The 11,930-nt window shown below is 39.8% G+C and overlaps 1 protein-coding gene across 2 annotated transcripts in view; it reads left to right on the top strand.

The window, feature by feature from the left end:
* Nucleotides 1-7: 7 nt before the first annotated feature.
* The window catches only part of ranbp10 (RAN binding protein 10), a 34,695-nt gene continuing 22,772 nt past the window's right edge, over nucleotides 8-11,930 (top strand). Inside the window, exons 1-2 of one of the 2 annotated variants that reach the window (XM_061036271.1) lie at nucleotides 8-349; nucleotides 9,293-9,404. In XM_061036271.1, coding sequence (XP_060892254.1) covers nucleotides 151-349; nucleotides 9,293-9,404 — 311 coding nt within the window. In that variant the 5' untranslated portion in view covers nucleotides 8-150. The remainder of the gene's footprint in view (nucleotides 350-9,292; nucleotides 9,405-11,930) is intronic. The other variant, XM_061036270.1, reaches the window with a different exon arrangement.

Below are 11,930 nucleotides of genomic sequence, written 5' to 3'. Positions count from 1 at the left end.
TCTGCTGCTTATCCGGGGATGTCACACCACCACTGCTATTTTCTCCCCTCGGTTCCTCTCACTCTCAGCACACAGCTCCAGCGGACTGACTGACACGGGGCTTTGGACAGAAAACACAAGAACAATAAGATTCACATCCAAAAGCCAGAGATGGCAGAGCTCGGAGCGGGAAGCCTGTCATTAGGAGATCCTGCTTTTAATTACCAGGAACACGAGCTGAACGAGAGGCTGAAACGTCTGTACCCGGCTGTGAACGAGGAAGAGACCCCTCTACCCCGATCCTGGAGCCCCAAGGATAAATACAGCTACATTGGACTGTCACAGAACAACCTGCGGGTCCATTACAAAGGTTAGAGAGCTGGCTTATCCCTATCAGTCTAAACAACATTAGTCACAACAGCAGAGGGGTCTCAGTGCTCTTAAGAGGGGTTCTCTGCCTCACACACACACACACACACACACACACACACACACACACACACACACACACACACACACACACACACACACACACACACAGTATGCGATTATGTTGATTGTGAATGTGAGTGTGTGTGTGTGTGTGTGTGCACTCCTGGCAAATCTAGTCTGAGCTGCCTCTCCTGTCCTGTAACCTTGCTTTGTTTCACAAATTAGCAAAGGAATGTCCACAGTGAACTCGCTAACCCTGACAGTGTGTCACTTAAATTCACCTTCAACACCTCGTCCCCCCCCCCCCCTCTTCCACCTCTTTGTTTATTTGTGTTTTTTCCTTTGCATTTAACTATTCTGTCGCTGTTCCGTGGCCCTGTACAATAACAACATTGGCAGCAGTGACGACGCATTGACAAAGCTTCTGACAACAAGCTAACTGGAGGTATTTAACAAGCTCCCAGCAAACTGTGTCTTATTAAAGCAGATGTACTAGTTAGCTTTGTGGCTAACGAGCTAACATTAGCTCACCTAGCTCTTCCTTTTGACTGACGTTGTATGAAAACAGTAGGGTAAGGTGACTACTGACCAAACTTGTTATTAAGGTTTTATAATGTAGCACTGGGGCTTATGAGTCGATGTTATGGCATTTAACTACATTTTGCTCAGAAAATAGAACAAAAAAAAAATGCATTGTTTTTTGTTTTTTTTTATCACGCGATATTTCAGGGGTAATAATATGTGAGTCTGTTTTCCAGAATATCCCCAAGTCGTGTTTTTTTCCCCCCCAGCCTGGAAGCAACCGGTCCATTTCAGCTGTGGTGCCCTAAGCCGAGTGTGTACAGGCTGAAACAGGCAGCTCGTTTTGAACAGCTGCTGAGAGGTAAAGGCCTCTGCGCATTACTTTAGGCCAAATCTGCCGATCATGAAATAAATCGGTTTTTATGCGCAGACTCTCGCAGTTTCTTGACAAAAAGCAACTTTGCATGTCTGACGATGGCCTTAATCAATTGGATGGCTAGAACCTGAACATACGACCCGTCTGCTTTTACTGGATAATTTTAGCCTATTACATCTAGCTTTTGGTCAGAAATAAATGACACCTGTGAGAAATTCTGTTCTCAGACTTTTGCCCCTGTTATTTTTCGTCAGGCGACATGTCTGGGCAGCCCCTTAGTGGTAGGCAAGTTAGTCCTGTATCTGTCTCCACAGAGGCATTTGCAAGGCCACATTGGGGCCCTGTTTGGCTGTTTACATCTGTTAAACATGCAGAGGATAAAATGATGCAGGCAGGCTGTTTAACCCACTTTGAAAAGCCCTTACTTGGCCTACTACCGTTTTTATATATAATAGAAGCCCTATTGTTAAACTCAAGATAGCAATACAGATAGATAAATATATCCACACGGTTATTTGATGTATAAATAATCAGTTTGCTGTCTTGAATTATAACAGTGGCTAAAACTTATGTGCCAAAATCCTGTTGATCAGTGGTGTGGATGCAGATAATTCATTTTGAAGTTTGCCAAATGTTTTTTTTAACTTACCTTAAATATTGTTATTTTGTATATAGTGCATTCATTCAGTGCTAAGGAAACATTAGATATTGTGATGAATTACACACACATTTTATAGCTGTGCCACAGCCACAAAATTATGAATTGGCCCATGTATGACTTAAGATATGCAATGTGCAAATAACGGTTTGTGTTTTTAGGACATTGAGTCTTTATGTCTATGGAGAGTCCAGCACTACAGTGACACTGCACAATTGCTCAGGGATGACATAAAAATAGGTCTTTTCTGGAGTGTGCAGGATCATTTTCTTCCTTCTGAATGTACTGCTTGGTTCCCTTACCCTTGTGGTTTAAATGCTATTTTGATTGGTGTGCCAATTCTCTCTGTTCAGCCCTTGCAGTCCTTTTGAGAAAAGACACAGATAAAAACCACCTGTTCTCTTAAGAAAAAAATGCATAAATAAATACACACATGTAAACAAAATTATTGAGGTATCCTTGAATATGCTAAAAAAGTTTATTTTGGTTTAAAATGCAACTTTAAAGAAAAAAGTACAGTTATTTTGTTTTATTCTGGGAGATTTTAAGAGATGATTTCCCTTTTCTCCTATCATGCCTTAAGATCATCAATGGGAAAGAAAATTAGGGCTATGAACATATAGTTAGAGCTGCATTAAACATTTTCCATACCTAGTTAACTGTAGTAAACTGTAAATGTTAACGACTAGGGGCAGAAATATGTGTCAGCATAAACTCAATTTGAATTGTGTACATTTGTATTTGAATTGCTCAAATTGAATAATTGAACTAAATGTTTACCTTTAAATCACATCATTTGAGTTTGTGCTGTTAAAACTGAATCTAAAAGCATAATTTGAAAATGAATTTATTCATCGTGAACTTTAAACTATATTTAACAATTTGAAATTCAGTTGACTTTTTGAAACTGAAGTTTTTCCTCATAAAAATTCCCTAATTCAACTTTGGAAATTCAGATACCAAATTTTTGTAAACACTTACGGGTGGTAAGGAAGAGCAATCAAGTGCAGATTCACAGCACTAGTTTTTGACTAGTCAGCACTTTTGCTGTGACCATGGGATTTATTCACAGAAAACAGTTTCTTTCCATCATGGACAACGCTGACACAAAAACAGTAATATCAGTTTACAACAGACTGAATGTTTTTTATTTCACGTTACATCTATGCAGTGTATTGTTTCTGTCAGTGATACAAAGTTTTTGCTGTTGTTATTAGGTATGCAAAAAATTAATTTTATTGAGCAGTAGGGCTGGGAGTCCGTCCGCTATGAGCTATTTCTCCCTATAAGGTTGTTCCGTTTTGTAGTTATTAAAAGAATAATCCTCTAAAATTCCAAAATATAGTAAAACATCTAGTTATGCTGCTCTGTCCTGGATGATCAAACGTCTTTGGTTTGGCGGGGTAAAGCGGTAATCGCAAAGTGGAAGTCCATGGAGATCTTGCGTGCTGCCCTCATTGTAGTGATGTGTGTGGTGAGGTTCGTGGCTGGTGAGGCACTAACTTTTTCAGAGTCAGATATACAAATATATGAACCCATTTATAGAGTAGCTTAAATTCACCATTCAATTGGCAGCTTGCACATGGTTGTGTTTCATATCAGCATTATTTACACACACATAGAGGTAAGGTACATATTTGGCCAAGGAAGAACGTTACATTTATAGAGCCTCAGAAAAAAGAGCACATTTGCGCTGCACTCTCTGTGTTTTCTTAATTTGCCATTGCAATTCCACAATTCATACTCTTTCACTAAAAATAAAAGTAAGCCTATATAATGCGGTGTATTCATGGTCTTACCATTACTTGTAAACAAAGTCCATTCGCCTATCCTTCTGGACAAAAATATCCGTGACTTAGTTGTAAAAGTCTTCTTTTAGTTTTAAAAGTCTTCCATTATTTATCACTTCACGTTTTGATTGAAAGTCCAGTTTTGAGAAATCTTTAAGCTTACATATAAAATCTTCCTCTTTTTGCAATCAGAGCAAAATTTTAAAATAAAAATTCTGCATAGAAGAGGAGCAACATCAAACCAAGCATAAACTCTTGGCCTATCCCTCTTCCTGCATTTTATCCAATCTCTTCCTATCCTTTTCCAAGCCCGGCGCAGTCTAGGCCTGTGAAGACTGTTTCGTCATGAGCCGGGGATCCAGCCGAAGATTTCTGCCTTTTAATAAGGCAGTTTTTTCTTACCACTGTAACTTTTGCTGCTTTGCTAAAGTGCTCATGATGGATAGGCCGGATCTTTGTAATATAGCAATAAGTAAGGTCTTTTACCTGCTTTTTGTAACATAACAATGAGTAAGGTCTTTTTACCTGCTCTTTTGTAATGTTAACAGACAAAGAGTAAGGTATTTTACCTGCTTCTTGTAAAGTGTCTCGAGATAACACTTGTTATGAGTTGACGCTATACAAATAAAAATTGATTGATGAGCTTCATGCAACGTTCAGTTGAGGCAGAGGTACTGGCTGCCTATTTGACTGCTGAACAAATCTAGTAATATATCTAACTTATCTGCGATAAGCCACTACAGATATGCTAATAACCGCCGATATTATTGGCTGGCCGATTAATCGGTTGGGCTCTAATGTATAAAATCCTCCATTAATATTCTATACTAGCTGACATCAACAATGCCAACATCAAAAGACAAAAAAAGTTGACTTTTCAAGTTGTTCATTTTACTTTATCCATGTAAAAAAAAAAGTTACACTGCAGTTAACCGACCATATGTTCACTGAATGACAAAATCCCAGATTTTATCAAACCTTTTCTGATCCAAACACTTTAAACCCCATTTGCTTTTGTTTAACCACCATCACTGCAAATCAAAACTACATGTAGTTGGTCTCTATTTTGTTTAAAACTGCATCCCAAGATAATGTCAATTAATTATTGCTTGATCCCAGACTCCACCTGTCCACTGGTCTTTGAGCAAGACTCATCGAAGACAGACATTCAGAAGGACAGCACAGGTATCTTTACAATTGTTGGTGTACTTTGGTTTATTGCTCATTGCGAAACACTTTAGAAAAAAGAAATGAAAACAGTTTCTCCAAAAAAAGGTAATTTCAAAACTAAGATCTTGTCCTAATAGGTGTAAAAATATACAAAAAGCAAGTTAGAAGTTTGACAAGATAGTAGATGCATTAATGCAATCCGCCAATCCGGCCTTGGTGACAGACATTGGCCCATTGGTAAAAATTGTGGCACTAGCCGATGTCAGTAGCCAATGTTTATCTGTTTTGTCATCAAGACTGTCTCAATAACCCCTGAATTTGAGCTCTCACCTTGCAAACAGTATCTGACCAGCAAGATTATTGATTGTGACTTTTACTTATTTTATAACTTTCTTAACAACAATGCCATAACGTCAGTGATGGAGACAAACATTCTCGACATTAAACAGTGTGCATATTAGCAGTGCAGCAGACACTGCACAACACCTGTTGCTGGAATATAGCACCATCACAGCAGCAACAGGTATAACCATGAGAATGTAGGGTTGTTGTTTTTTTACCTGTATTGTATATGATTTGGCTACAGAACACATTATGACAGGCATAGAACATAATTAATAAGAAAACTCAACTGGCCCAGAATCAGTGAGGTCTGGAAGTTCTTAATGTCCATGCAGCATATCTGCGCTTTCTGTCTTTCTCTCTCTCTCTCTATAGCCAGATCGTACTGTACAGGGAAAAACCAACTGTCTAGTGTTTTTTGTAGAAAAAAGAGGAGCTGATTCTGGTAATACCTGTTGCTGCTGTGACAGGGCTTTGTTTCAGCACCAGGCGCTGTCTACTGTCTGATGCACTCCTCTATTCTGTGGCGGGAGTGTTGGTCTTTGTCACTGCTTGGTGTTGTTTTTTGTTGAAAATAATAAAATAAGCAAAAGTCACAATCAAAGTAATCTTGTGGGCCAGTTATTACTGCTGGCATGCCAGTTTCTGACCCTTGATTCAAAAACAAATTAGCTAAATAAATATAAAAGGGGTGGATTATACCACATATTAAGCCACCTGGGATCACCCACAGGCCTATGTGTCATATTCATTAAATTCTGGTATCTAGTATACCTAACTGCTGATTCAGAGTAGAGGAGGGTTGGACAAACTTTGATCAGTTTTCTTGGTCAAACATTAGAGAAAAGGGTGGCATTGTTGGAGTCTTACACAAAAAAACAAACCATAGGTATCGGCAATTGGCTAAATTGTTATTTTAAACATTGTTATCTGCCCTGATTTTAATCATCTGTGCATCTCCACAAGATAATCAAATAAAAATATCCGTGTGAATGCTTCAAAGGGTATTTTCAGTTTGTAACAACTCATATTGTCCACGATCTCTTTTTAAAGCAGAAATGAGATCGGTTAAAAGAACAATCAAAACTGTTTGATATGAATGCCAATTTATTACTTTGTAAGCCATGGGAATGATTTGCTTTGACTCTGTCATGTGATGACATCACAGATTTTTATTTTTATTTTTTAAAGATTTATTTTGGGGCTTTTTGTGCCTTTAATGGAGATATATGACAGTGGATAGTGTTGGAAATCAGGGAGAGAGAGAGTGGGGAATGACATGCGGGAAAGGAGCCACAGGCTGGATTCGAACCTGGTGGCCGCCCACTTGGAGGACTATAGCCTCCATACATGGGGCGCACACACTACCCACTGCGCCACCAGCGCCCGACATCACAGATGTTTAGCTTTAATTGGAAAGCAAGGCAAAGCAAGTTTATTAATGCCCAATTTGGCTGCATTCCCGGTCCTGTTTGAGGAAAGATTTCTCTCAATACAATTGTGCTCAGTGGTAGAGTCGTCGTCTCTCAACTAGAAGGTCAGGGCCTCGGAGGTTTCATCCCCAGCTCCTGCACCTACATGTCCAATGTGTCCTTCGGCAAGACACTTTCCCGGTTGCTACCGCTGCTTTGTCGGTGGCATGTGATGAATGTGGTTTGAATGGGATTAGCTAATACTGATGGAAACTTCACATAGCAACCTCTGCCATCAGTGTGTGAATGCGTGTGAATTGGTTTGATCTGCGGGGTAAAAGCACTTTTAATAGTCAGAAGACTAAAAAAGTGCAAACAAGCTCATGTCCTTTTACAATTTAAAAGTTTACATTTTTATGTTCAGTATACAATATATAGTATAATAACGCCTGACCAATATTGGATTTTTGGGTCTGATATCGATATTGAGGAAAGAAAAAAAATCAGATCTTTCTGTTTCTTAGATCTGTCTTAAATTTGTTGGGATTAATATATAGAGAGAGAGAGTAGTGGTGTGTATAACTGACCAAATTGCCAAATGTTTACACGTTGCCCCAAAAACATTTCAACGTTAGGTGGGGGGGTGCGAGTGTCAGGGTCAGCGGCCGGCTTGTTAAATAAACGCAATGGTTCCCACGCATAGACAATACCTGGGCGAGCCGCCCAAGTATATTTCCGACCTGTGTTTATTTTATTTTTTATTTATCCATAAAATTGCTGCGTAAACAGAGCGAGAGAGGGAGCGGGGGAGAGAGAGAGAGAGCGCTTTGAGGACCTCCGCGAGGACCTCGTGGCTCCTGTTTAAAAAAAAAAAAAAAAAAACTTCCCTCTCGACTCCTGTGGAGGCATAAGAGTCCAGAATCACATCAGCAGAGAGAGGGAGGGGGCGATAAGGTCCCCTGTCCGTACATCCCTCTTGTATGTGCACTAGAGGTGGGGTAAAAAATCGATACAGTATAGTATCGCAATATTTTGTGTGCCGATATTATATCGTCTCATGGCGGCCAAGTATCGATCAATCTAGTAATATCGGCACATATTTATATAGAAAACACCTGAGGCATGTTACCATGCCACAAAGTGGTTCATGTTGTCAAAGCTTGTAGTAATTTGTTCTACCCATATGTGCAACTGTAACGAGACCTGATGGCCAACTGATGGCACGTTTTCACATGAAGAAGCTATAAATAGACATTGTGAATGTTGCTGCAACTATTCGACGAGACAGCCACACAAAGAAAAACACACACTTGCATAGGCGTGATGTGTACATGGATAAACATGCTATTACATGCATAGGGGTCAAAGTTGATATGTTGAGTTATAGGATTGTTGCTGTTGATTGTTTTGGAAAATCCTACTTACCATACTAGTTACTTGACATATTCTTTTGGGTTATTCCAAGCCCTTTTACCCCTACATGGTCATTTTTTTTCCTTAATTACAAACCTGGCATATAGATGTGTTTATTGCACATGTGCTTTCTCTCATACACATGGAGGCCTATTTATCTGAGAACAATCAAATCACAAGCATACATAAGTATGGAACTATGAAAAACAAAACAAGCACTAGAGTCGGTTTCATCCATTTGCATTTTTGGTCATTGCTACATAACCTGTGTGTTCCCTGTTGTATGTGAGTAGCTGGAGTTCCATGCTTTGTCTGTCTATGTCATGCACATAGCAACAGCCTCAAGGTGTCTGCTGACAGCCAGCTGCTTCGTTTAAGGTTACAGCCTTTCTACATTTCATACATGCACATGCGCTCGCACACACACACACACACACACACACACACACACACACACACACATACACACAGCCTCAGTGACCTGATCACGACAGGTGAACTCAGTCAATGGTGTGATTCAATGTCAAAGAAAAAGATGAACATGTTTACTGTAGAACTGTTATACAACACACCTCGCTCTCCCATGAACTGAGGAATTGCATAATTGGTCCACACACACTGAGACAGATTATCCTTATAGAAAAGGTCACCTTTAAAAAGTATTGTTTTGTTGTAGGCAAACAGACTATCGATGCAAGACCATATGCTAGATTTTGTGATATGTGGGCTGATTAGACACTCAAGACAAAGGGAAACTTGTTAATCGATCACGGCCTTGGATACACATAGGATTTAAAAAGGGAAAGCTCATGAAACCAGAGAAGAACTTGGCCTGACGTGACATTGTCACATGACTGATAAGTGACTCCCCACCAGCGAAATGCTTTAGCTGAAGCCAGTCAGGCTTTGGTCAGCTGTCAGACTGTGTTTTCACAGCTCTTCCTGTAATGGATCAGTCTGACCAAACCTAAATGGTTTGACAAACTGTTGCCACTCTCAGATGAGAGAGTATTGTGTACACATACAGTTTAGAAAACTAGACTAAAACCCAACAAGTAATGGAGAGCAAATGATTGTCTGCAGTGAGCACCTTGCTGGATTTTTTTCATCTATTGAAAGCCAAAGCATATTTTGATAAATGATATATTTATCATTTTAGCATATTATTCATGTAGACCACATGTTTCTCCACTTGCAGGCCATGGAAAGAACCACAAAGATGCAGCATCAGTGCGAGCCACACACCCAATCCCCGCTGCCTGTGGGATCTACTACTTCGAAGTCAAGATTGTCAGCAAAGGCCGGGATGGGTAAGCAGAAACAACTTTGTTCGACACTTATTACATGGGTCCTGTGGTACTGTTTGCTGGCATTAGGAGTAACAAATACCTACATATGAGTTGTCATGAGACAAGTTTTTAAGCGGTTTTAAGTCCTTTTTCCATTTTAAACAAAACAGTTTGGAAAGTAAAATTTATCACACAGACACTTTATGTTATTTTAAATATATTATTCGAGTTAAATGCTGAAATGCAGTTATAAAAGATCAGTGGTTACAGAATTGAACATCTTTCAGCAGATATTTCAGTTTGTTTTTAAAGCCGCCGTCTGATAGAGCGTTTCACTGAGTTGTTGCTTTCACACAGAAAGCTTACTGCCCAAAGGCAGTGTGACGGAAGCATACAAAACAATCTCTTGTTGAAGATATTCTTGTCGATTTTATGGACTCCTCTGAGCTGAAGGTAATAAAGTGACGTAATGGTGGTGGCGCAAAACCATTTAGAATTTTATACAAAAAACACAAATTTGAAAAAAGCTTAAATTTCTCAAAGCTCAAAAGATATCTCTTGAACATATGTCATCAAGTCTTAATGCACATGTATGGCTTTGTATGATCATGAAGCGCCCTTTAGTTTACAAGAAGCGTGGTCTTGGAGTCAGCACAGTGGAGAACAACACAGAGAACGGGACTGAAACTTTACTGAATTGTGGCTTATTTTGAGTTGTTTGGGTCAGATATGGACCTCTTAGCACTCCTGCTTTTTTCGATCATGCAAGGCGGCATCCATGTCTTTTTTATTTTTATTTTTTATTTTATAAACTTTATTAATCCCTGAGAGAAATTCTGGTTTTGCACTCTGTTATTGAGAGATGTGCTTCTCACACACATTCACCAACAGGACCTGTGGACATGCAATGGAGAGGTGTCAGAGTGGGGCTGCTACACACTGCTACACAGGGAGCATATCAGAGCGGTTGGGGGTTCAGTGCCTTGCTCAAGGGCACCTCGGCAGAACTTGGGAAGTGCCCTGGCACCTCTCCAGCTATAAGAACAACTTCCATATTAGGGTCCACACCGGCACTTAAACCGGCGACCCTCCAATTCCCAACCCAAGTCCCTACAGACTGAGCTACTACCACCCCCAAAAAATGTTGTGTACCCATGCTTGTGCTCATGCATGAGCAACTGTACTGTGCTGAAGGTCAAACAAACTATACAATGGGGGTCAAACTTTCTTGGCCATAGTACAGATTACCTTGTGTCAGTGTGCCCTAAGCTGCTTGTGTTGCAACTTGCAACACCTGACAGTGTTGGGGGATCTGCTTCAGTTTATACACAGCGGGATATGATAACATATGGAATTACATTTTGGTTGCTACATGAAAATTTAAAAACTAGTAAAGATGGATATTTGTTTTTTTAACAATCAAGATAAAGTTAGTAGCACAGGGTAATGCGTCTCATAATTCCCTTCAATTGCAAATTATTATTTGACATTAAAAGCACAATTCATTGTTTTCAGGATAATGCAGCATTTAAACCCCAGGCTTTTAACTTTTATATTTGTCCTTTTGTTTTTTTCTTTCTGGCCATGATCACAGTAATGTAAATACACTTTACACAAACCTACAACAAATATAAATTTTATTTATGCTCCACCTGCTAAATACTTAAATATGACTACATTTTGTGGGCTTAAGCCAGGTATCTGTAATAATCAGAAACTTGCCAGTAAAGGCCTGATCATAAATCTAAAGGCTTCATTGTTGACGACGCTGTCAGGGCGCAGGTCTTTTTAAATGAAACAGACAATGGATATTGTTACTTTTATTGTCCGTTTAGAATTGGCTGGCAGATCAGTAAAGTGGTGCAGTGTGCATTGGTCAGCAGTTTCTTGACCATTGTTCCACTTATTTCAACTCCGGGTGGTGGCATATGATGTGAGCTCAGGTTCCCAAAGTACTTCACTTTGATAAATGGTAAATGGACTTGAGCTTGTAAAGTGCTTTTCTAGTCTTCTGACTACTCAAAGCGATTTTACACCTGTCACACCTACCCATTCACACCCTGATGGCAGTGGTTCCTATGTAAAGTGACCATCAGAAGTAACTAATCCCATTCACATTCATACGCCGCTGACAAAGCAGCGGGAGCAACTTGGGGATAAGTGTTTTGCTCAAGGACACATCGAACTCCCAACCATGGGGTTGATTGAAGACCGACTCTATGAATTGTGCCACAGCCTTTCATTTTTGCAGATCTTGCATATTATATAGGTTGAGTCAAGCTTCCACTTACCAAGAGATTGCAGAATTCAAAGTGTGACACAACGCTTGCCTTCAATGCAGACGGGACTGGCTGAATGTCTTACTGCTTCAAAGACAGAACATTCATTTTCTGAGTATATCAGACACAACCTTACATTATGGATGTTGAGAGCAAGCTTATGTTAGCAGCACAGCAAACAAGCAAGGGCCAATAACCACCTGCAGCAACGGTGTATGTAGGAAGGTGGAAAGGGAGCACAGAAAAAGTAACAGTAGCAGGTTTACCA

This window comes from Labrus mixtus, chromosome 4 (genome assembly GCF_963584025.1).
Source record: "Labrus mixtus chromosome 4, fLabMix1.1, whole genome shotgun sequence".
In the NCBI taxonomy this organism is placed as follows: domain Eukaryota; kingdom Metazoa; phylum Chordata; class Actinopteri; order Labriformes; family Labridae; genus Labrus; species Labrus mixtus.
This window is presented reverse-complemented; position numbering and strand designations above follow the sequence as displayed.